General features: G+C 53.0%; 9 protein-coding genes across 9 annotated transcripts; 3 read left to right on the forward strand and 6 right to left on the reverse strand.

Moving 5' to 3' along the window:
- Nucleotides 1-1,958: 1,958 nt before the first annotated feature.
- Nucleotides 1,959-3,040, reverse strand: NCS54_01124700 (ER membrane protein complex subunit 2; the record flags this gene model as incomplete). The annotated part of the gene is made up of 3 exons (XM_053156528.1): nucleotides 1,959-2,348; nucleotides 2,403-2,609; nucleotides 2,663-3,040. 3 exons carry the CDS (start codon nucleotides 3,038-3,040, stop codon nucleotides 1,959-1,961), a joined length of 975 nt encoding a protein of 324 aa, XP_053012503.1.
- Nucleotides 3,041-3,467: 427 nt separating this feature from the next.
- On the forward strand, nucleotides 3,468-4,846 carry NCS54_01124800 (Methyltransferase-like protein; the record flags this gene model as incomplete). The annotated part of the gene is made up of 2 exons (XM_053156529.1): nucleotides 3,468-3,810; nucleotides 4,023-4,846. 2 exons carry the CDS (start codon nucleotides 3,468-3,470, stop codon nucleotides 4,844-4,846), a joined length of 1,167 nt encoding a protein of 388 aa, XP_053012504.1.
- Nucleotides 4,847-4,901: 55 nt separating this feature from the next.
- Nucleotides 4,902-6,069, reverse strand: NCS54_01124900 (TYR-PHOSPHATASE-2 domain-containing protein; the record flags this gene model as incomplete). The annotated part of the gene is made up of 6 exons (XM_053156530.1): nucleotides 4,902-5,185; nucleotides 5,245-5,453; nucleotides 5,515-5,697; nucleotides 5,752-5,827; nucleotides 5,881-5,921; nucleotides 5,990-6,069. The coding sequence occupies 6 exons, from the start codon at nucleotides 6,067-6,069 to the stop codon at nucleotides 4,902-4,904; spliced, it is 873 nt and encodes a 290-aa protein (XP_053012505.1).
- Nucleotides 6,070-7,616: 1,547 nt separating this feature from the next.
- NCS54_01125000 (Hypothetical protein) lies at nucleotides 7,617-9,929 on the forward strand (the record flags this gene model as incomplete). Its single annotated transcript, XM_053156531.1, has 3 exons — nucleotides 7,617-7,677; nucleotides 7,742-9,208; nucleotides 9,259-9,929. The coding sequence occupies 3 exons, from the start codon at nucleotides 7,617-7,619 to the stop codon at nucleotides 9,927-9,929; spliced, it is 2,199 nt and encodes a 732-aa protein (XP_053012506.1).
- Nucleotides 9,930-10,568: 639 nt separating this feature from the next.
- NCS54_01125100 (Hypothetical protein) lies at nucleotides 10,569-11,503 on the reverse strand (the record flags this gene model as incomplete). Its single annotated transcript, XM_053156532.1, has 3 exons — nucleotides 10,569-10,924; nucleotides 10,972-11,419; nucleotides 11,474-11,503. The coding sequence occupies 3 exons, from the start codon at nucleotides 11,501-11,503 to the stop codon at nucleotides 10,569-10,571; spliced, it is 834 nt and encodes a 277-aa protein (XP_053012507.1).
- A 1,090-nt stretch (nucleotides 11,504-12,593) lies between these two features.
- NCS54_01125200 (Hypothetical protein) lies at nucleotides 12,594-14,694 on the reverse strand (the record flags this gene model as incomplete). Its single annotated transcript, XM_053156533.1, has 5 exons — nucleotides 12,594-13,748; nucleotides 13,802-13,918; nucleotides 13,970-14,098; nucleotides 14,150-14,273; nucleotides 14,462-14,694. 5 exons carry the CDS (start codon nucleotides 14,692-14,694, stop codon nucleotides 12,594-12,596), a joined length of 1,758 nt encoding a protein of 585 aa, XP_053012508.1.
- A 1,168-nt stretch (nucleotides 14,695-15,862) lies between these two features.
- NCS54_01125300 ([RNA-polymerase]-subunit kinase) lies at nucleotides 15,863-17,153 on the forward strand (the record flags this gene model as incomplete). Its single annotated transcript, XM_053156534.1, has 2 exons — nucleotides 15,863-16,085; nucleotides 16,138-17,153. 2 exons carry the CDS (start codon nucleotides 15,863-15,865, stop codon nucleotides 17,151-17,153), a joined length of 1,239 nt encoding a protein of 412 aa, XP_053012509.1.
- A 327-nt stretch (nucleotides 17,154-17,480) lies between these two features.
- On the reverse strand, nucleotides 17,481-20,303 carry NCS54_01125400 (F-box domain-containing protein; the record flags this gene model as incomplete). The annotated part of the gene is made up of 2 exons (XM_053156535.1): nucleotides 17,481-20,155; nucleotides 20,207-20,303. The coding sequence occupies 2 exons, from the start codon at nucleotides 20,301-20,303 to the stop codon at nucleotides 17,481-17,483; spliced, it is 2,772 nt and encodes a 923-aa protein (XP_053012510.1).
- A 789-nt stretch (nucleotides 20,304-21,092) lies between these two features.
- On the reverse strand, nucleotides 21,093-23,125 carry NCS54_01125500 (Aspartokinase; the record flags this gene model as incomplete). Its single annotated transcript, XM_053156536.1, has 6 exons — nucleotides 21,093-21,190; nucleotides 21,243-22,161; nucleotides 22,383-22,710; nucleotides 22,792-22,872; nucleotides 22,946-22,965; nucleotides 23,036-23,125. 6 exons carry the CDS (start codon nucleotides 23,123-23,125, stop codon nucleotides 21,093-21,095), a joined length of 1,536 nt encoding a protein of 511 aa, XP_053012511.1.
- Nucleotides 23,126-24,046: the final 921 nt, after the last annotated feature.

Raw genomic sequence — 24,046 nt, forward strand, 5'->3', positions numbered from 1 at the left:
GCGGTGTTGCTGTACTGCAGCCCAACGTTACGCCGTCGAGTTGCTGGGGAGCCATGGTGAGGTTCCAGGCTCCCCTCCGCCTTCAAGCTGACACCCACCACGGGCGACGATTGGGAGCGGAACATTTGTCGGTCTGACCGCTAGAAGAATAGTTGCAGTTGACCGCTATCCATCGGATACCTCGAGCGGTCCTAGCCGCCACTGATACGCACTCGAGTCCCTCGGCCCGTGACATTGTCGATATTTGTTGTCGTGAAAACAATTACTATCGACAAAGAGCATGATCCCATCATGAAGCTGAATTTCTTGTTGACGGCTTCGTCTCGGGCTGTGCGACGTCGTTGTCCAACCAAGTACAGTTTTAAACGTCTTGGGTGATAACGTAAATCGGGACGGACCGAGGCGCAGGAGCTGATTGATTACCGTACCCGTACAGTTGAAAGTCTGAAAAACGGTACTGGGGGTTGCTTAATTGTAGTCTAGAAGATGTACGGATACAGTGTTGATAGGGTTGGTGAGTGAGATGGAGAGAAGACTTGAGGCATTGGCAAACCACGTCTCCTTATATCAACCCGCCTCTCGTCAATTCCACTCTGATGTTCTTTCCTTTCTCCTTTCAGTCAATAATTCGAGTCCAAACTCATCACCTACAGCACCTCTGCAACCCGATGCCCTCCATTCCGCGACTGGCTGGGGATGGAGCCCCATCTCAGCGTTGAGGCCCGATGCCCTCTAGTCCATCGCTTCACAGGGCCAGCTCATCACGGACCATGGCGCTGCATGGCTTCCTAGTCTCCTCCGCAATATGGGACGAGTTCAAGATACGGTGAGAAATGCTTGTTGTCCCCTCATACAGTCCGTATTGGGCCATCACTATATCATGTTTGGTGTAAATGCTATCAACCGTCTCAGAGGCCTTGCTAGTTCTCACGACTTGGCGCTCACATTGGCACATACTCGCTTCAACTTGGAACCACCCGGTCAGGAATGATAGGCATCAAATGACAGGATTTCCGCCTTCCCGCAGAGCCTCAGCCATCCAGCTGCGGCCATGTGGGCAGTGGCGGAACAGCCATAATTCTTCTCATCCATCCATATCTTTCTTCAACTCGCCCTTCATGGCGCCAGGCCAAGATCGGCCACTTGATCTTCGACGAGGCGACCAATGACAGAGGCTCTAGATTACTTGTTAAAAGTGAGGCATGGACCATCCTCGGAGAATAGACACTCGGGAATCGAGACCAAATCAAACAATAATGCGCCGTTCGAGGTGCCAGATTCTCTCCCGCAGCGGCTCCTTCGGGAGACTCCACCAAGAAGCCGTCCGCGGACAGGGCCACAGTCGCATGGGCATAAGTAGGTGCCCATCATGATGTTGCGCATTCGACGTGGAGAGAACCCACTTGGAATTGCAAGTCTCGAATTTGCTGATTCTGCCTCAGTCACGGTGAGACCCAAGAGACTATGTATCGCGTCCACAAGTCGGTTGCACCAGACGCCGTGTTGGATATTACATTAGGAAAGCCAGTCATCCCTCTCCTCCTCAAAAACCCGAGATTCCTGCCCAAGGCTTCAAGGTAGACGTCACCTCAACGTCTTGGGTAGGCCTCATATCTTCATTCAGGCATTGTCTTCCCTGCCAAACTCCATCACCGCCCACATCGAGCATGGCACACCCCACCTCCTGTCCTTCTATGGCGCCACGTGCCAAATGCCCAGCATCGCCCAACTCCCCGTTGCTGCCTCCCGCTCGCATCTGGCCGAGAGCCAGAGCCAGATTGAGAGCCCATGTTGGCACCCATCTTCTCGACTTCAAGCCCCCTCTGCTGTCGTGTATGAACTAGTCAGGGGTCTTCTTGCGCCCCGTTTCTTAGGCAGAGACACTGTTGGCAAGCTCCCGGTACGCTTCGTCACCCTGTGTGCCCGCTATTCTGAGTCACTGTCAAGACGTAGTCCCTTTACCGGACCACCTCTGACGATGACTTGTCAAGCAGGTCACGGGCTGCAGCAATCTCATCTGCATTGTATCCTTGCCACAGCGGTTCCTGGGCCCCGTAGCGACGAACGATCTCGGCTAGCTTCTTGGTAGCCGCTTGGTTCAGTTTCTCGATTGTTGCCTGGTCTGGCAGAGAGAACTCGTCTCCTTCCGAGTGCTTCTTGAGTTTAGCAGACTCGGCCAGCAACTTATCAGTAACCTTCTTGAGGCCATAGTAACCCCGCAGGTAGTCCTCGCAGAGCTCGATGCTTCGGCAGAACCGCTTAACGGAATTTGCCAGGAACTTCTGAGGGAAGCCATCGGTCGTTTCATTGGCTGCCATCAACGACACCTCACCGAGGCGTGCATGCATCTAGGTCAGGTTGTCAGATGGGGGTTTCACAGGGGCAACAATGAGGCCACATACGTTCCACGCATTTGGTACCAACACCAGCACTTCCTCCAAAGCGTAGATAGCTTGGGGGTACAATCCCTGGGACAGGTAGAGGTCCGCTAGCTCTCCCCATGCTTCGGCGTCCGTAGGGTTGAAATCGAGCAACCATATTAATGACGAAATCGCTTCAGGGGTCTTTCCCATAGATCGCAAGAGGGCTACTCGTCGCTTCGCAATAGGCTGTTGCTCGTCAGTCTGCCATCCTTGGATGGTCACGAGCAGTTCATCCTCACGATGTTTGTTCCGTCCTCCTCCAGAATGTCCTCGTACTCCTTAAGCACTTGCGTAAGTTCATTGTTGTTTGTTGCCTCGGCCTCCTTCACAAGTCCCTTGAGTGCCATGACGCGTTCATTCTGGTCACCGAATCGCAACACCAGCCTCTCAAGAACTTGGTGCGCAGATTCGTCGTCGCCCGTTCGAAGACATGAGAGGAGAAGGTTCTCGTAGATGGTCCACAGATCAGCGGTTTCGGTGGCCGAGAAAAGTGATGCGAGAGGCGAGGCAGAGAAGGCTTTAGGGTTGTTCTTCAAGATGATGGGAGCTTGTTGCGCAAGCTGGAGAGCTTCGGTTGGTGATAGGTGGCCTTGCGGCTGGAGGAGCGAGGGGGCCATGGTGGGCGTTGAATTAAAGTCGCGTAGACGTTTATAGCACCTTAAAACCGTAGACGAGGAATTGACGACTGAAATAGCTGGATGTCGAGAAAGTTGTTGACCGTCGACCTCAGAATGACGGCTCGAATGGACACAGGAGGCTTGATGAGGGCGCTATTCGGTCAGGTAGGCTTTCACATGATTGGCTAGGCTAGCTCAAGCTCCAGGAACCCGGCGTTTGAGAAAATCCGGCTCCAGCTTTGTGGCCAATCAGAGGCTAGTCGAGCTCCCCCACTCTCAGAATTTCAACAAAAGGCTGCTCTGCAGAAAAATTTCTTGAACTTGAAGCATCCTTCATCTTCACTCCGGCGGCGCAAAACACTCGTGCTGTGAGAAGCACTTCACTTGCGCTTGCGAGTGCGTGCTCCAAGGATCACCACATTCCATCATGGCGTCGTCAACGCCAAGTGGCGATGCCGTCGTGAGCCAGACAATCGAGTCGGTGCCTGTCGAGAAGCTGGCCGCGCTGGACGTCAAGGATCCGATCACCAAGGCTGACACGGAAGCCAAGGCGCCTGAGAGCGAGGTGCCGCCTCATCGATCGCATGATCCTGCCAACAACTTGAAGCGGAGTGATCCCTTCCAGTTTGGCAGCCGGTACTTGAACGAGGGAGACGATGTCTTTGAGTTCAACGCCTGGGACCACGTGGAGACTGACGATGCATACAAAGAGTATGCGGAGCAACAGTACGCCAAGCAGCGCCAAAACCCCGTCTCTGACTTTGAGAAGAGTAAGTCATCCCTCATCTGCATTTCCAGTTTCTCCTTTGCCTTGGCTTTTGCCTGGTGTTCATGATGATACAAAACCAATGCATAGTTCATCTGAGCCTACTGAAGACAAACTATACCTTCTTATTCTTTCGCTCCCATCTGATCAACACCATCCTTTACACTTTGCTGTCACAACATCCTCTTATGAAGAGTTGCTAACATGACAACTCAGGAAAATTCAGTATCGACCCTGCTAGGTGGTGGAATCTCTTCTACAAGAACAACTCGGCCAACTTCTTCAAGAACCGCAAATGGCTTCAGCAGGAGTTCCCCGTGCTGGCCGAGGTAACCAAGGAAGATGCCGGACCCAAGGTCCTCCTCGAGATTGGCGCAGGTGCCGGTAACACGGCTTTCCCCATCCTGGCCAATAATAAGAACCCGGAACTAAAGATCCATGCCTGCGACTACTCAAAGACTGCTGTAGAGGTCATCCGGAACCATGAAGAATACGATCCCAAGTCGATCCAGGCCGACGTTTGGGACGTGACCAGTGACAGCTTACCGCCTGGACTCGAGGAAGGCTCCGTAGACGTCGCCGTGCTGATTTTCATCTTCTCTGCTCTCTCTCCCGACCAGTGGCCAAAGGCCGTGAGCAACGTCCACCGAGTCCTCAAGCCTGGCGGCCTGGTCTGCTTCCGAGATTATGGAAGAGGAGATCTTGCCCAGGTCCGGTTCCGCAAGGGTCGCTATCTGGACGAAAACTTTTACATCCGAGGCGATGGGACCCGCGTTTACTTTTTTGACAAGGATCAGCTCGCCGATATCTGGTCAGGCAAGGCCAAGGAGCTTGCTGCACTTCAAGAACCCTCTCCTCTAGCTGCACCAGCGGCTGAGAGTGCCGATGGTGTGGCGGAGGCAGAAGAGGCAGAGACAGAGACAGAGATCCCTCGGTTCGAGATAGAGAACCTTGGTGTTGATCGACGTCTGCTGGTCAACCGAGCATCCAAGCTCAAGATGTATAGATGCTGGCTGCAGGGCCGCTTTAGAAAGAAATAGACAAAGCATCTCAAAGTCAAACAAACCATTCGCCATGCAACCGTGTATTGTCATCTCAGTAGAGCAACGCGTCACGAACCCTTGCTCTATCGTCGGCACCGAATCCTATCCCGTCCAGATAGGCGTCTAGTCCCCCATATTTTTCGTTAAGGTGCTGCTCGATCCTTACAATCATGTCCTTTGCCGTGTCAGCCCATTCATCAGTGAGTCCTATCTGACGGATCTCGACCAGACGCTCCTCTCGCTCAGGGATGAGCGCTTCATCGGTGAGGGCATAATCATGCTCGATGGCGGCCACCGGAACATCGAGGATCATCAACACTAGAGTGCAGACGAGACCTATCGCATGTGTCAGTGCCAAAATGCAATACTGACAGTCGATATGGTGTGTCTTATACCTGTACGGTCTTTGCCTTGGGTGCAGTGAACGACGGACGGCAGAGTTGTCTCGGTCGTATATAGAGACAAAGTCTCGCGGATCTCTCTTGTTGACTGGTCGAGGGTATCGAGACCAAGGCCGACAAGGCCTCGCGGTATCATGACCTGTTGGCCAAGGATGCTGATGGCTTCCATGCGGTAGCCGCAAAGGAAGAGGAACAAAAAGTGACTTCGCATAAATGTTAATCGACATCACAACTGTCAAGACACAACAGTTTTGAGCAACTCACAAGAAATCCCACCATGAGAGTTGGCGCAGGAGAAACAACTCAAAGGGACGTCCAGTAATCTTGATCTCTTGATATTCCAGTCCCGGGATATGAAGTGGCTCTGCAAGAGCTGTGTTGGACTTGACGAGAGCAGGAATATTGGATTGCTCCTGTCGCCTTTTGACCCGGTTGAGGTGCTCAGTTCTGGACGTGTGTTAGTATATTTCGTCTTTGAGGGTCAATTCAAGGAGTACAAACTTGGTGCGCAAGTCTATGACAGTCTTGATACCAAGACCATCTCTAATGAGCTTTCTATCCAAGAGTGTAGCATCATCTACATGCGCCATCTTAGCAAGGCCTGGGTTAAGGGATGGATGAGTCTCGCACCTAATCTTGCAGATCTGTAAAAGACGCCCTCTCTAAGCCTCCTGTTCACCGTTAGGGGTCATCCTTAATTGTGTGTTTATGATTGCAGAGAAATTAGACAGTTTAATACCTTGTGCCTAGAAAGTCGTTCACTGTTTTGCCAACGTCGCGAAAGTTGAGAACATTCTCAAGGCCAACGTTGGAACTCATCCTTAGTGTCACTACAAGGCTGCCAAGAATCTTTCTTTTCGACAGTCTCAATGGCAATTCCAGACAAAGTCGCCTGGCTCACAATAGGCAACTGAACCAAGAAACGGACAAAGAGAGTTCCGGTGAGTAGCTCTGTGTAACACAAAGTGCCGGACGTCGGACCGGGGACGACGGAGGGCCGATCAACCAGTTCCCGGGTCACCTGCAGTGATCGGAAGGTTCAAGCGCGGATGGCCCGCCCGCTGGCGCAAGTTTAAACAGACAAAAAGGGTGAAACTCGGCGTTGATCCCAATAGCGGAGGGACTGAGTCTCATTCCAAGGAACTGAGAAAAGTCAAGGCCCAGTCGGTACAGGGCTGGTAAGAGCTAGGAATCTCAGCCTAGTTTATCCCCCAAAGCCCAAGACTTCGTATTCAGGCGTCGGCAGTTCGATAGTCTGGTGGGTTTGGCGGGCTGAAACGTTGATTGATGCCAATGGGGATGGGCATCTCAGCTACTGCAAAAAATAGGTTAACGGGCGTACAGTGCGGATTGATAGCGGTGTGGTGTCATGGTCTCCGGTGGCCCTCCGAGGTGGTGAGACACCGAGAAGCAGTTTGAGCTGCCCGTGGATTCCGGTCAAGATCTCTCTGGTGTGATTGAGACAGAGACGCTATTGTTGGATGTCTTGATTTTCGACAGCTCCACCCGGGCTCAGCCTCCCGGCGTCCGACGTCACGGAAACCCAGCCGTGAACCACGCTGGTCCAGCTGAGCGACGGCCGGGATGTGCGTAAAACGCGGTGCACACTGTGCCACGATTGCCGCTTTCGTCGCTAGCGCCTGCGCCTTGAGATCATCGCCCCGGGCCCCATGACGTCAGCACCGAGCACCATCTGGGGTATCAGCATCGCGGGCAGGAAAAGGGAAGGAGCTACCTGACGTATGCCGGCGCAGGAGGAAAGCGCCATCGCCTGCTTTCGTCTCGGGGCCAACGACGCCATCACTCGAGCGAGGGACGCCACGAGGGTGTCGCTCTCAGCATCATCATCGTCTTCTCGAATAAATCTTGCTTTGGCCCTATCTTTGTCTATTCCTAGCCGTCTGATCCTTTCCTCTCTTTCATCGCTCGACCAAGAAGACGGGAAAGCTAACTACAGATACTGCCTGCATCCCTACCGTCCCTAGATGCAACCTACCTCTGCATACATCATCAAGACCTTGAGCTGTCGCATTTTACCTCGTTGCTCCCTGCAGCGAAACATATCTTCCGTCTCCACCGTCAAGCAGGACTCGATTTCCAGTTCAGAATCCTACAGGCCCATGACCAGGACGAATACGATTCATTGACAAGACACCTGACGACACCCTCTCGGCGCAGGAACTTGGACAGCTTCCCGAGACCCCGTCTCCAAACCGCCAAGCGTCCTGTTACTGGCTCCATCACTGCCCATCGGGTGCCCTCGACCACTGTCCCGCGTCATATTCTGGCCCCGGGTTCGCCCACTTGCATTTTGAATACGAAGGTCTACGCACTCAGAGGCGACGTCTGTTCTGACGTGCAGCGTAATGCCCCCCGGCACATCCCAGCAGCCAACCATGATTCAGTCTCAGTCCGCGACAGCCCCAGGTATGTACTCTTGTGGCTGACACCCCCCAGCATCCCGCCCACCAGCTCACTCACATGCGAATAGTGCACAACTCGGGACGGCTCAAATACGCTGACCCCCGCGATCTTCCCAGCTTTCCTTCTACCGGTCTCCGCCCCGATGGTGCTGCTGCAAGTGCTGCGGCTTCTCTAGGGTGGTCCAACCAGAAAACCATCGAGCTTTGGAAACCCGACAAGACGTCTTCGGCCTCCGCGGCGGCCGCTCTAGCAAAGAACTACAAGATGGCGCCTTCATGGGAACCAACATCCAACTCTGCAGGCCAACAGGCGGCACTTCTAGCAGTGGGTTCTGCAAATGCAGCAAACAAGACGTCGATCCAACGCAAGTCTCACGAGGGTTGGGGAAGCTCTGCTGCCAACCAGGCATTCAACACAAATCGATCCAACTCGATCCGACAAGTTCACCAAACGACCTCCAACTCTTCACTTCAGGGTCAAAAGTCTCTCGCCGCAGCCAAAGGGGCCATGGCAACCACCAGACGCCGCGCTCAGTCCACACCTACGGCCCCTCCTGGCCGTGACCCTCTAAGCCCCGGTGCGAGCACACGACCAGATGCGTTAAGTGGTGCAACTCTGGCGCATAAAGCCAGTCTCAGATCTAAGCCATCGACAGAAAGCGCAGGCGCTGTTCCTATCACAACCATGACCCGCAATATGTTTACCTCTCATCCTCCTGTGAAGCCAGAGGTGGATGAACGAAAAACCAACGAGCAACTTCACGCAACTGCCGTCGCAATGGCACGGAAGATGTACACACAGCAACAGAAGATGATTGACCAGACCAAGGACAACCAGGGCCAGGATTCCGACGTGGCACAACCCAAGCCATACATCAATCTCCAGGACGCCGCTTACAAGCAAGCACAAGAGCGACTAGCGAAACTCGAAGAGGAGCACCAGAAAACCCGAGACCTCCAGGGATACTATGGGAACTCAACCTCGTCTCGGCGCAGATTTATGTTGACTTCGAAACTGCGACGCCGGTCATCGAGCGACGGTGACCTTGACGATCGGCAACAGTCGGAAAAGATTCGACAGCAAATGTCACTCTTTTCGAACAAGCTTTCCGAGGTTGACGAGAAGAAGCGCGCGGAGGATCGCAGCATACTACTTGCCGCGGCGCAGCGCAACGTCAAGGCTCGGCTTCAAGGCATGGATGAGAAGGTGTACCACGAAACCGGCATGGTTAACCCAACACTGTTGAACGAGTGGGAGCTCAAGGCTCACCAAGTAGCAACCGCCAGTCATGATGCTAGAAACGAGAACAAGGGCAAGGTTGACATTGGAGGTGGGAAGTTTATGGACCCTCACGAGGTGAACACGATTGCAGCCAAGAGAGTGAAGCCTGTGTTGGACGACATCAACGAGAAGGCAGAGGCTGAGCGGGAGCGACTCGCGGCGCTCAAGCTTGAGGAGGAGGCAAAGAAGGCCGAGCAAGAGAAGCAAAAGGCCCGAGAGCGAGAGATTAAGGAGATTACCAAGAAACTGAAAGGTGAGATGTCTGTCAGCGAAATGGTACACGGGAACTAACACATGTTTCAGAACAAGAAAAGCAAGAGTACAAGACCAAAAAAGCAGAAGAGAAAGCAGCCAGGGCGGAGGAGAAACGCCACGCCAAGGAGGAGAAGCGAAGGTCCAGGGGCGATTCTGTGGTTACAGGCGAAGAGGGCACTGACGATCATGCAAGTGCTCGAAGTGAAGAGGCTGGAGGTGCACTTGTGACGGAACCGATTGAGCAACCTACAGCAACGAGGCTTGACACGGATACAAGCAATACGGACAACCAGCGCAAAATGAGTGATTCGGGAATGTCACCCACTTCCAAGGTCAAGGGTTGGATCAGGAACCGCTTCTCTCGAGGCAAGTCTCTGGGAGAAAAGGACAGGGAGACCCACAGCGACAAGAGACGCAGCTTCATCGGAGGTGCCGCTCTTCGGGGATCAGATCTGAATCATAGTACGACAAGTCTCGATAACCGGCCGTCGAGCATGCGAGACGTTGCTTTGGCCGGTCGAAGCGCCGAAGCCGAGACGAGCGACCCGGAACGGAGAGATTCTAGAGGCGTCAGCCCTGTCAGCACCCTCGAAGATTTTACAACGGACAGGACCCGAGGCCTGGCGATCACTCCGCCCCCAGCGATCGAGGATCCGGCAGTGCGGGAGACGCCTAGTCCATCCCGGGATTCTCGGTTCAAGGAGATGATGGATCAATAAGCTGCTTACTACAGTATGCAGTGACATGTTGGATGGTTCCTGGCGCATAGCATTGGGTGTTTAACATGGGAGGAGTGTCATTGGGGGGTGATTACTTGAGTTTGGTGTCGGAGTTAAGTGGAAGTCTCCTATTCGACAATGTCTTTGGATGACGCGCAGTCCCTGAGCGTGGCGTATCATGTTTGTATGACAATGATGAGGATCCTATTTTTCAGGGAGATGGGATACATGTGTTTTTGAGTATACGACAAGTGGACATGTTTTTCACGTTGGAAACGATGGTCATGATGGAAAAGGTGCAGTGTGTGCACAGATTGTATGTATGTACAGTACAAGATGATGAATGTCTAAGCTAGTGTAACAGAGTCGTGGCGGCATCCAATGTCTTACCCAATGTCTAACAGTGTCCAGAATGCTGCCATTAACCAAATAGAATGTGTGCTGTCTCTATTTTGAGCCAGTTCCTGTTTCCTACAACGCCATGCAACCATAAAAGGGGGAATCATTCCGGCATATCCCATGCAAGCGAGATGTCTTGTGTGTGTGTGTGTGTGTGTGTGTGTGTGTGTGTGTGTTTGTAATTATGTCTTGTTGGAGATGTAATGTATGTATTTATGTATGGTGTTGATGAATCGAGTCTTAAAAGTCTCGAGGAAGAGGACCGTTCTGGGCCATCTCGACGTCGCGGGGGTAGATAATGCTGCTCGACCCGTTACCGCTGTCGTCGTTGGGTGTGGCAGAAGCAGAGGGGACGAGGTAAGACTTGGGGTACCTAGCGTCGGGGCTCTTTGTGCGGACGGCAGGGTAGAGGTCGATGACGAAGGAGACGGCGTAGAAGGTGAAGATGAAGGAGATGATCCACTCGAGGACGGCGGCAGGATCTCGCTTCTTCTGGCGGCTGAGGACGCCGAAGGCGACGATGAGGGCGAACTCGACGATGATGAAGGCGAGCTTTACCCAGAAGGAGAGGCGGAGCATGCGGTGTTCGTGGTATTCTGGTGATGTTAGAGGGTGCTTTATGACAAAGTGAGGGTATACATACTCTTGCCCAGACGTTGGTATTCAGAGCAGATGAATACAGCAGAGATGAGGTAGCCTCCAATAAAGAGTCCGAGGAACAAGTTATGCAGCACCTTGTACTTGCCCGTCTTGAAGATAGACAAGCAAATAAGCCCAACAGTACCAACAATGGCAAACACCATGGACAAGATGCTCAAAATCTTTTCGCCGAGCGAGACGTTGGGGACGAGACGGCCGTTGTGTCGCAGCCAGCGCTCCGAGAAGAAGGCGAGGTCGAGAAAGACGGACGTTAGGACGCAGCCAACGATGAAGAGCGGCTGGAGACGGTCGGCGCCGACGTTGGAGATGTATGCGATGTTGGCGTCCTCGTTCATGGTCGGGTAGCGGCGGCCATGCTGGTTTACGAGCCATTCGAGGAGGAGGCCAAGGAGCATGCCGCACCAGACGAGGCCCGAGATGATGGGGAACCACTGGATGCTGTTAGTGAAAGAGTTGGAGGAGGGGTTGTGGTGTTGATGACGTACCCAATATGAGAATACTCCTTTTACTGCCATGTTGGAGGTAATTTTGATGATGTTTTGGTGTTGATGTACAAGTGAAGCTCTCGCGTGTACCCAATCAAGCAAGTGACAGTACCCAAGGAGTAGTTGAGGGTAAAATAAACCGTCACGCGACAAACGGCGCAGATGTAGAAAATTAAAAACAGATATCAAGGAAATAGTAAAAGAAAAAAGATTGGGGAGGATGATGTCAAGTATATGCTCCTCTATGGGTCACACAATACGTAAGGTATGGAGTCGTTAGAAATGCTTCGTCTCTCTCTCTCGGCCGGGAACTAAAGTATTTTAGCTTTCAAATGCACCCGACGATCTCGGAGACATCGGACAACCCGGGGTCCCGCAACGCGTAAAGTCCGGGATAGCGAATTGATTCCAGCTTCTTTTTCTTGGCAAGGACTCAGCCCTGTCGATTGGTTTTTCCCCGAACAAGTAAATAATCAAGAGCACGCGGCGGAGGCAGTGAAAAGAAGAACGGGATGAACTGCAACTGTAAACCTGTGTGGCGCGGACGTGGCGTGGTTTGACAGGGGGCTAGCGCAGCGGTTCAACTGGTGACGCGGCAAGTCAAACGGGGTCCAGTGAAGAAGCGTGGCGTAGCAGATAAAGAGAAGAAGCAAGACAAAGAGAGAATTAGACTTAATGAAATGCAGTTTAGCTTGTTGAAACAGTATTACAAAGAAGAAAAAAAGGCCAAGAAAAAAGGCACACGACACTGACACGACAGCGAAATTACTCGGTAAATGCAACCTTCACATGACATCATACCATTTCTTTGCTTTTCCCCTTGGATTACATCATCAAGATTCTCCCCCCCCCCTTCCCTTTTTCAATGAAAACTCTCCGCCCATGACTTGGGCTTGTGGGTCTGTGCCTAAGATCCCTGATTCAGGGCAGGATGTCATCTTTGACATCACAAGTTCCGCTTTACATCTCTTACACTCAATGTCCAATCAGTAGAGGCTTACAGGTCACAGGCACCTTGAAGAAGAGACGACAATTATGGATACCATAGCACCAATGGCTTCCAGAGACAACAATTCATTATTCTCTTCAAGACTTTTCCCAATCCATCTACCATCGTCGACTAACCATACTTCCTATCCCCAAACTTGTACTCCTCCTGGTGATGATACGGCGTATCTTGATGCCGATGATCATCATGAAGACGCCCATTGTGCTCGCTCTTGGGATACGGCGGCGCATCACCATCATCCAGCTCATCAAAGAAGTAGTCGATATTCTCATCGTCGTCAAACTTGCCATGGTGCTTGTCGTCGTCGTAGTGACTATCGCGGTCACGGTTCCCATGGCCACCGCGGTCCTCACGGAGCTTGTCAGCGGCGTACTGCTCGCCTCGATTCCTGTACTGAGGCGGCAGGCGCTCGTTCCTTGCCTTTTCGCGGTAGTAACTATAGGGCGACGTCATGTCGTCAGAACCCTGCCACCTCTCCACCGTGTCCTCGACGTCGTCGTGGATCCTGTGCTGGCGGATGTTCTCCTCTTCCTGTTTTGGAGTCAGCGGCTTCAGCGGCCTTATCTTGTCCCCCGTCATGAGGACGGGACGTATGGATTGTTGCAACATGAAAAAGCTGCGCTTCTGGTGATGGTCAGCATGGCCGCGATGCTTACCGTGATGGTGGCCGTGACCCTCGCGATGGCCCTGATGATGGGCTTCCTGATGCCCGTGGCTATGACCGTGCTTGTTTCCGTGGCCATGCTCATTCTTGTGCCCGTGAAGCTCGTGGTGGCCCTCCTTATGGCCGTGATGATGGCCACGGTGATGACCGCCGTCATGTCCGTGGTGATGATCTCCCTTCTGGCCATGGTGATGGCCGTGGTGGTGAACATGATGATAGCCATCCTTTCCCTTTCGAACATGAGAAAGAGTCTCGGTGTAACCACCATCATGGCCATGATTCTTATAACCACGGTAGATACCGTGTCCGTGTTCATGACCGTGCCCATGATGTCCATGACCGTGATGACCGTGACCGTGACCGTGATGGCTATCGTGCTTCCGACCACCCTTACCATAATGCTCAACCTTCCTAGCCCTTTCCTCGGCTTCGGATGGGTAGTTCTTGAAATCTTCACCCGTGATCAGAGGTGTAGAGATGAACCTGTTAAAGGCCTCCTGGACACTATCTCCAGTAGTACCGTCATCGGCACCCTGCTTGCGCATGATGACCTTGAGAGATTCCTTGGATTCAATGCGGCGTCCAAGATCCAGAACGAAAGCCTACCAGATGATTCAGTACAAGCACTTCTTGGCGTTCACTTTGTACTACTCACCCGGTCGGCGGCACGCAAGCTGTTGATAGCGGTCAGGATGGGACGGTCGACCTCACCCTCGAGGTACCTACCCGACTCGTGGGTGACCTTTAGGAGGCGGATAACCGATTGAGCATACTATTATGGATGTTAGACCAAACTGACATACTCTATGTGGATGTTACTCACGTGAATGTAGCACTTGGTCACGACAGCCTCCTCAGCGCGGGTGAAGCACTTGTCGAGGGTGGTGTGGTCGACATATTTGTCAAAGAGATCAAGACCATACTCGAGTCTATAGATAGCCTCACGGATATGCTATACATCCTTGTCAGCTTCAAATCATCATGGTCATTGAAGTCAACTCACATCCCAGCAGGTCGAGTTCTGGCGGCAGAGACTAGTCTGCACAAGATGAGCCGCATGATCTGCCTTCTCGGCGAGGATGTAAAGATCCCGGCATAGGCTCTTCTCCGTCAAGATATAGCAAGGCCTGATGGGATGCAAGTGGTGAGTGTGATGGTGGTGATAATGGGGATGAAGATGTCCATGGCGATGGTGCTTGGTGGGATGCCTGTGCCTGGACAAGCCATGCCTGTGGTGGGAAGTCTGGTGGTGATGGCCATGATGGGTCGAGCTGTGCCTGTTATCGTGAGATTCTCTGTGCTCGCTGTCGTGAACTTGGTCATGTCCATGGCGGTGATCTTGGCTATGGCCATGGCGATGCTCTTGATGATGGCCATGACGATGTCCTTCGCTGTGTCCATGACGGTGAGCCTCATTATGTCCATGACGGTGAGCCTCATTATGTCCATGTCGATGTGCCTCGTTATGGCCATGGTGATGACCATGTCCGTGATGGCCCTCATGATGGTGCTCATGGTGACCATGGTCATGATTCCCATGATTGACATCGCGAGCTCGGAGTGGGCCATCAAACACCCTACCCCCAGGACCAGAAGTGACCTTTGGTCCCTTTTTTTTCTCAAAGAGGCCAAATGGGCGAATAGTGATCTTGGTCTTGGAAGCACGAACGAGAGGGTGATCCTTATTCTTGTCGTTGAAAAAGGGGACGAATCCCATAATAGGGAGCGGGAACGCTAGGAGCGCCGAAAGGGCGAGAGCCACCTTCATGATGAAAGTCGGTCTCAAAACAAACAAGAATGTATTACAAGCGAGGGTGGGATGGTTAGGGGTTGAGGCCAGGTATTCAATTGCTTGAAGAACAGGGCAGTTAAATACATGGCTATGTGCCTCTGTGTGTTTCGCAGTTCCAGCATGATAAAATAACTATGCATATTGGCGGGGGCGAAGGCTTCCACAACTCGACGCCTCGCTGTAGATTTTGGCCGAGTTCCTACTTTCCAGGCTGAAGTTTCCATAAGAACACTTGTTCATTTCAATTAGAATCCAGATCAAAGATTCACTAGAACTGTGATATTCGGATAGTGTTGTCGTTCAAGTCGTAATCTGCATTAATAGTGAAACCTTGAGGCAAACTCCCCTCACGAGGCGCCCTTTTACGTCCTTATTCATGTAGCCATGGCTAATAGAGACCGCGCAAGCTCCGAGAGTCGAATGTTATCATGACGAGAATATCCAAAAGCACAGACTCGTGTTCATGAAAGATAGGTCTCTGATTGAAGCACTTGCTCAGCCCCTGGCTTCGGGCTTCCCGGTGGAGTTGAAGTTGTATGTTATTGTAGCAATTGGCTCATTTTCGTAGCATCACCAGGAATAAATCATGATGAATGATACCAGCCTCTTTAAGCCGATGAGAGAACCATGTTGGAAGCTAATGGGAAGAAGGTTCATAGTCAGGATACCAGACGTGGCAGAGGAGATGTTAGGAATGGTACGTACCTCCTGTGACGTTGAGTCGGCGAATTAAACGCCGATGTTCCGACGCACGGAGAAACGCCCCGATAACGATAAGCGTAGGCTTCATTCAGCTTCATCCAACTCCCACCTGTCAACCATTTACTCCCAAGAGTGCGATTCTCTCTTCGCCTCTTGATCCGCTCTATCCCTCCCCTTGAACGCGTCCGCTGGTTCACTCCCAGCTGGCCGCAAGCCTCCAACATGGCAGTCTCCCCCGTCGTCACCCACACGGTAGAGGTGCCTCAATCCCAAACCCTCCAGCGCGCCATCTCCTCGCCTCTCAAGAACGTCACCTCGCAAACCTCTTCCTCCAATGGCACTCCTAAACCACCCGTCACGTCGGTGCCTGCGCCAGCCACCATGCCTGCGACTTTGGATCTCGCCGAGCAGATGAACGACGAGGAGAAGCGGAAATACGTCAAAGGTGACAGCGTGCATATATATCCTTACGAAGCATTATTGCTAACTCTCTATAGGCAAGAAGCTAGGTGAAGGTACCTACGCCATCGTCTTCCTCGGCCACCTCCGTTCCAAGCCGTCCACCCTCGTCGCCATCAAAAAGATCAAGGTGCAGAAGGAGTACGACGAGGGCATGGCGCCCGACGCCGTCCGTGAGCTCAAGCACCTCCAGGAGCTCTCCCACCCAAACATCATCTCCCTCCTCTCCGTCTTCTCCTCCAAGGACCAGAACCTCAACCTCGTCCTCGAGTACCTGCCCCGCGGCGACCTCGAGATGCTCATCCGCGACACGGAAAACGTCCGCTACGGTACAGCAGACATCAAGACCTGGATGGGCATGCTCACCCGTGCCGTGTGGTTCTGCCACGAGAACTTTGTCCTCCACCGTGATATCAAGCCCAACAACTTGCTCATCGCCGCTGACGGGGAGGTCAAGCTTGCTGATTTTGGTCTCGCGCGCAGCTTTGCCGACCCTCACCAGCTCATGTCGTCGCGCGTCATCACCCGCTGGTATCGTCCCCCTGAGCTGCTCTTTGATGCAAAGCACTACAGCGGCGCTGTCGACGTCTGGTCCGTCGGCACCGTCTTTGCAGAGCTCATCATGCGTGCGCCCTACCTCCCCGGCAACACGGACCTCGACCAGGTCCGTCTCGTCTGCGAGGCCATCGGCACACCTACCGAAGACAACTGGCCCGGCGTCACGAAGCTCTCCGGGTACGCTGTTCCCGGACAGCACCCGGTTCGTGGCAAAGACTGGTATGAGATGCGCTTTGGCAGTGTGGGCTCTGACGGTGTCGATCTCCTCATGAAGACGCTCATCCTCGACCCCAAGAAGCGCATCACAGCCCGCTCCATGCTCGATCACCCGTGGTGGCACTCGGAGCCCAAGCCCACGCGAAAGCAGGACCTCCCAAAGAAGGGCGGTGCCGGGGCCGACGACAAGATGGGAGCCGACCTCAAGCGCAGGCCGGGCGTCATTGACGACGATCGGGGATCCAAGGTTGCTCGCAAGCTCGACTTTGGAGGCATGTAAAAAAGGGGCAACTTATATACCAGGCGCATTGGAAGGGGAGGGGGATATTTCACGAGCATACGGTGCTCGTTTCACTTTGGCATCATTTGGCGTTTGAATCTGGGCAGACACACAAGACAAGAAGACTTTGCTGAAAAGGGGGGAGGCAAACAAAGGCATGGAAGGCTTTCCATTTAGATTAGATGGATTTGGATTCTTCCCCATTCATCATGATACGTAATTCTAGTTGTTTTTATATCCCAACCAAAACACTCGCTCCCAACATGTCTCGTGACGTTTCATTTCCCTTCAAACCCAAGATTCCCATTCATGAGCATTCATCATCCGTCACATAAGTAAACACTCCAATCCATACATAGCTCTCTCTACGCTCTTCCTCACTTGATACCAGTCAGCTCTCCTCTGGGCATACTCATACACCTCCTCAGCTCGAAACACGCCACCAAAGCGGTCACCATCGGCAATGACAGTAGCCATCTCTCGAGCGTGGCGCGGATCAATGAGAAAGATCTGGCTGAGCTCACGCAGGGCGCCAAAGTAGGCCAAAAGATCGGCATTGCGCAGGGTGCGTATGTACTCGAAATACAAATTCATGTCGGCGATAAGTGTGATAGCACCAGCGGTGCTGACGCGCTGGCGCTTGAGGTGCTTGCAGATGGCGGTGAAGAGGCGCAGTCCGACCTCGCCATTGAACACGTCCAGCATCGACTTGTCCGTCGTGCCCACGAGCATGGTTGTGTGAGACGAGACGAGGTCGACGATGCGCTTCGCTGTCGAAGTCGGGCCAATGTCCGGCTCAGCGGTCGGGGCGGCAGGCTTTTCGACGGGGGTGCTAGACCCGAAGCCAGACCCGAAGGCGGAGGCACCAAAGGGAGAGGAGGAGGATGGAGCCGAGGGATCAACCGGGTTGTAATCCGTAGGTAGCTGCGTCGTGGCCTGAAGATACTCAACCTCATCCATCAAGACATCAATACCCTTATTCAGACCAGCCGCAACACTCTCGTCGAGCATCTGCTCAAACTTCTTCTTGGCCAGACCCGCTGGGTCCAAAAAGTCGTTACGGTCAGCAATCTTTGGCGCGGCGAGCTGCTGCTCGTAAAAGACGTCAATCATCTGCGAGATGAGGTCGCCCACGTTGACGAGCTCGATGAATGTGACGAGCGGCGCCACGCCCGCCTTGTTGTGGTCGCTGACTTCTCGGGGGTTATAATGTGAGAGGTGATCGACGGCCATGTCGAAGCCAGTCTTGACGTGCTTTTGTCCGAGGATACGCAACAGTACCACAAAGATGCTTGCACACTGCTCTCGCGCCTCGCCGCCAGCTTGTCCGCCCAGACGGATAAAAACAGCAGCACGCCCCAGACTAGTCTTTGCAGCATGCACCAGGTTCAGCGCAATCTCAATGCTAAAGAGCGACTTGATGCCCTCCAGCTTAGATGCCATGATAGCAGCCTTTGCCGCAAGCTCATCTGTCGGTGCCTGCGCGGGCAGTGGACTCTTGTGTCCATCAAGACCTACACTAGGCGTCTCTGGCCGTGAAGGCTGAGGAGTAAGACTTCCAGAGCCATTGGCCTCTTTGGACGCGGATGAAGCTGCAGCCGCTGACGGCTTGCTCGTTGCAAAGGGAGAACCAATGGGGAAGCTGGGTAATACCGTAACAGGCATCATGACGACCTTCTTGAAGGAGCTAAGAAAGTCCTTCTTGTCCGCCGATCGGTTGATGTTGGACATGTAGAACGACTCTATCGTCGAGTCCTGCTCCGACAACTTCTTCTCCCAACTCGCCACCTCCGTCTCGGCGTGGTTTGTGAAAAAGTCCAGCTCGGCCTGGAGGTAGAGGTCAAGATGCGGTTCGAATACTCGTAATGAGAGGTCCTTTGCCGCCTCTTTAATGTCCCGTGTAGATCCCTTTGGCGGTGTGAGGGATTGGAAGAAGAGCATTGTCTGCTCAAAGACGCCGGATACTGCCTTGAGATATGCCTTGATGCTTCGCTCATGGGCTTCATCGAATAAAGGTGTCGAGTACTCCATGATAATATCCTCCCTCACCTTATCCACAAAAGTCCAGAATACGTGTGCTGGTTCAGGAAAGATGCGCTCCATGACCGAAGCTTGCTCGTTGACCTTGGCAAGGAGCATCTCGAAAAACAGCCTCGAAGGCTCAAGTGTGATGTCATCCTCAGGCGCCTGGTTAAGGCAGTCCATCGAATTCACCACCAGCAGTTCCCGATCATTAAAGATGGGATGTTTCTGGATGAAGAGGTCAACACCCCCTGTTGCGCCGTCAAGCGTGTGAAGGACATGTGCATATCGTCGCATACGTCCATCAACATCCCAGAACTCGTACCCTTGCTCAAACTCTCGCAACACGGCGCTCTCAAAGATTCCAATCATGGAGGAAACCTTCTCCGTCCGTTCATGAGATCCAGGCGCCCAGTCGCTTTTGGAGAAGCGCTGCAGGTTGGAGAGCATCTGCGCTTGTCGCTCAGGATCGCGAAACGCCTGAAACACAATAGGATCTGCGTGACTCTTTGCTCGTGCCAGGTCGTAGTAAAAGGGTGCCAGGGCGCCGTAGATCTTGCCGTACTCGTGTCTCGCGCCGCCTCGAATACTCCGTACCTTCTTGAAGACGTCAAGATATGCTGCTGGATCCTCGGCGGGGTTCTTGGAGGTTTGCCCCACAGACATGGTCTCGAAGCCATCCCGAATATCAGACATGGTGCGGTTCTTGGCTTCCTCTAGGGACGCATCGAATAGTGTAGTTCCCACAGGTTGGGCAGAAGGCGCATTGGCCTGGCTCGCAGCTTTGGCAGCCTCGCGCCTCCGCCGTACGGCCTCCTCAAAGCGCTTCCGAGCCTCTATCTCGTCCCAGCATCCCATGCTCTTTAGTCGCGAGACCCATCGCGTGTCGTCGTAGACCATTTCTCGTAGGCGGTGGGAGGCGCGGGCACAGCGCATCTGGTCGGCAACAGGAAGGTAATCGAGGATGGTTGCCAGGATCTCTGGTGGGTGTTAGTACATGCTCATAAGCATGATACATCTCGCGTTCTTACCCGCTGGGAGACTGGCTCTCGAGTCGAGCATCTCGGTCGCCTTGAGGGTGCTCAGGATGCTGCCGCGATTGGCAGCACCCGTCTTTGATCTATACATGGTGGGAGGAGTGTGTCGCAGTGATTTCAATTATGGTCCGTCTCGTTCTTGTTCGTTCAGTGTCGTCTCGTCAGCGTGATATAGTTCTCGTGGTCGTCGTCAGTCGTCTGATTATCCTCCGTACTGCCATAGGTCGGTCAATCCATCAGCATGTGGCCGCCGGGCTCTCCGAGGACAGCGACGCCAGCATTTAGCGATGGAGCCGACCAACGTCTATCGTCTTGAACGATTCGAGATTGTTCGAGTGTCAAAACGTCGCTGTTGAGGTGTAAAAGAAACCTTGTCGGTGGGAATCGCTGGACCCATAATCCGACGTTGGGTTACGTAGCTGGCGGTCGCTGGTTCCAGGGGCGAAGCGAAGCTACCAGGGAGGAGACAATGGGGGTGCCCCGCATCAGCATCAGGAGAGCTTCCCCTGACGACCTCGGGAGGGAATTACCCTATAGCGACGGGTTTTGCACCCATGTGCAAGCATTTGAGCCATCTAATCATTAATAAGGGCTTATTGTTGAATTGCCTGTATAATGGTTTGTTTTGTTTTTATAAAAGCGTGTGACATCACAGCTTAAAACCAGGTGTACAAGTCCAAATATCAAATTATGCCATTCTATCCACCCAATGCAAACTACCCACCATCCACGGTCTATCGCTTTTACTATATGTCAGCCCTGCATCCAATATGTTACTCCAAACGCCGTGAAATGCTCTCCCTAGTCGATACTTGTAATGACCGCCGAGCCAAAGACACCTCCGAATCCACATGGATATAATGACAACTCCTGTCACATTCTACTCAAGAAAGGTAAAGAGATGTGTATGCAAAACGTTCATGGCCCGGGTGGCATCCCAGGCATTTATCACGCAGGAAATGTTGATCTCGCTAGCGCCTGTCACTCTTGTTAGTAGCGTCACACAGCCGAGAAGTATCTAAGCACTTACCCTGTGAAATCATCTCGAGGTTGACATTGTGCTCACCGAGAGTCGAAAACATGCGGCCAGCAATACCAACCATGTTCTTCATCTCGGCACCAACCAAGCTCAGAATGGCCATATCTGTAAGAACACTGACCTCACCGCACTCGGCAAGCTCCTCTGTGGCGCTGGCAAAAGCCTCAACCTGATGACTACCTGCGTGGATGGCCATACTGACGTGCACCTCACTGGTGGAGATGAGATCCACCGAGATGGAGTGCTTGTCGAGGATGGAAAACACACGAGCAAAGAAGCCGTGGGAGATGGAGCGCTTGTTGGAATGGACGTTGATGACGCTGATGTGATCCTTGATAGTGACGGCAGTAGGTCGCTTGGGTTTCCGGTGGTCACTCTCTAGCTTGGGAGAGCCTCTTGTGAGTTGGTTACCGGCCGACAGGATAGGATCAGGGATGACAATGGTGCCGTTGCCACGCGGATTCTTGACGTTCTTGATACGGATGGGGATCGGGGGTTGAGCGCGAATGACCTGGTCCATAGTAAGATGATGAATGACCTCGGAGCCGTAAAAGGTCAGCTCCGCCGCCTCGGAGGGCGTGATGGACGACAGCAGCCGAGCGGTGGGAACCTTGGAGGGGTCGGCAGAGAAGATGCCGTCAACCTCCTTCCAGACCTGCAGCTCCTCGGCCTTGATGCCCACGGCGCAGAGGGCGGCGCACAGGTCCGTGTAGCCGCGGCCGATGTCGCCGTCGATCAGGCTGCCGGGCACGTTGCCGAAGAATCCCGTAACCACGGGGACCCGGCCCTCGCACGCCACAATCTTGCGGACAAATGCCTCCGAGGCGACTCGGTAGAAGTCATCGTCGAGACGTTCTGTGGCATCATAGTGGAATGAGTCGCAGAGGTCGACATATTCCGATTCAACGCCCTGGAGCTGATGTTAGCGCGATTCCCCCAGACTATTCCAAGTGAATAAGTTGCATGAGAGAGATGTTGCTTGTTCCTGATGTAGCTTTCACGACATCTAAACGAGGCATCTCGCAGACTGAAACCAAACGTGCATATGTGGATATCACATCCAAAATGGAACGGAACTGCTAATTCGCGCAGACATGGCCAAGACACGGCCGGGTAAGGGAGGTAACTCACCACATCCTGCAGCAGCGACGCCATGAACCGACAGCTCAGCTTCTCGCCAAAGCTGATGACGCGGTCCTTAGCCCGCGAGTTGATCTCGAGGTTGAAGCGCTTGGCCGCCACGATGTACTCGACCAGCTCCTGGCACTCATCCCTGATCTTCTGGATCAGCGTCTCGCGCAGGACATTGTCTTTGATGAAGGCCTCAGCTGCGAAAACGTGGTCGTTGCAGATGTCGAGCATCAGACCGCGCGCCTGCTCGACCAGCTCGTTCTGCTGGTCCTCGTCGACGCACATGGCGGCACCGACGCCGCGTAGTTTTCCATAGACGGCGAGTAGACTTTTGCCGTTAGCCGAGTTGTTCATATATGACCTCAAGGTCAAATCTGACAGATTAACTGCCATTGACAGAAATACTTACCGGCTGGTGGTTCCTTCGGCCTTCTTACCAGTGCTCCGCGCTGAGCAAACGACAATGACTCTGTTCTGAGACAGGCTGGCTCTATTGGCGGGGTTAGAGACAATTCCAATTCACTTCTCCAACTTTTCCCATTCTCCCGTGTTATATGTCATACCTGACAATATCTCTAGCAATCTTTTACAATAAAAAGTCAGCAAAAGATATAATTCCCTCTCAATTGAGTCCCGGGGAGAAGGTAGCAAACCTTGTCTGGAAACTTGCCCACGCTGGTACCGCCAAACTTCTGGACGACCCAGCCCAGGTCCGAGTGGTTATTGTATGTGTGGCTGCCCATGATTGTGACACGATGTAACAAAGGAAAGAAGAAAAGATACTCTTCTTCCCTGAACCCTTGGAGGTGAAAGTCGTCGATGAAACGCGGGGGAGGCTCTCAGGGTGTGTCTGCAACCTTGAAAGAGGTGGAGTTTTTTTTTCTCGGCTGAGTAACGGGGAGAGAGAGAGAAAAAAAAAAAAATGAGGCACTAGGTACAGTGAGTAGAGTACCCAAAAAAAATCAAGCGCCGAAAAGCTGATGGAGTCTGGGCACCCAACGCAATCCACTGATGGGTTCGTGCGGCTGAGGAAGAGGGTGTAAGAACAAACGTTGAAGCTTTAAGATTGGGGCAGTGAAGCGGAAAGTTTCGTACAAGCTTTTTTGATATGGTGGATGAGATGCTATTCAGGGTCCTCTTGGAGAGGCGATTGCAATTAACCTTGTACAAATGCTGTACCAAGTGGCGAAAAGAAAGAATTGAGGACCAAGGTGAGAAACGACAGATGTCAGAGGCCCAAAGGTATGAGGTGAGGTAAGGCACCGTATGGCAGCTATTATGGACCCTTGTTCCCCGGGAACGGAATCAAGGCTTCAAAGCTTTCGGTCGGAAGGGGCAGTGAGTGACCTGACGACGGGCAAAAGGCAAAGGCAGAGGGTAAGGCGTCTGATATAAGCCTGGGGCCAGGGTTCATATACTGGTCCCGTCGGATGTCAAAGCGTGCGGGTAGCGGTTCGTGATATGTATCCGGCTCTTCACATGTATGTGGCAGATGAAGTAGAAGAGACAAAAGTCAAGAATCAGACACATGAGAGCTCTGCTCTACTCTTAAATGCCTCCCCGCTCGTCCAGTCATTCTTTCCCACCGAATGTACCTCCGAACAAACCTGGCCCCCCCAGCCAGACCAAAAGCCAAGGTAGTCTCTGGCTGGATGACTCGAACT

Source organism: Fusarium falciforme, chromosome 9 (assembly GCF_026873545.1).
Source record: "Fusarium falciforme chromosome 9, complete sequence".
NCBI lineage: Eukaryota > Fungi > Ascomycota > Sordariomycetes > Hypocreales > Nectriaceae > Fusarium > Fusarium falciforme.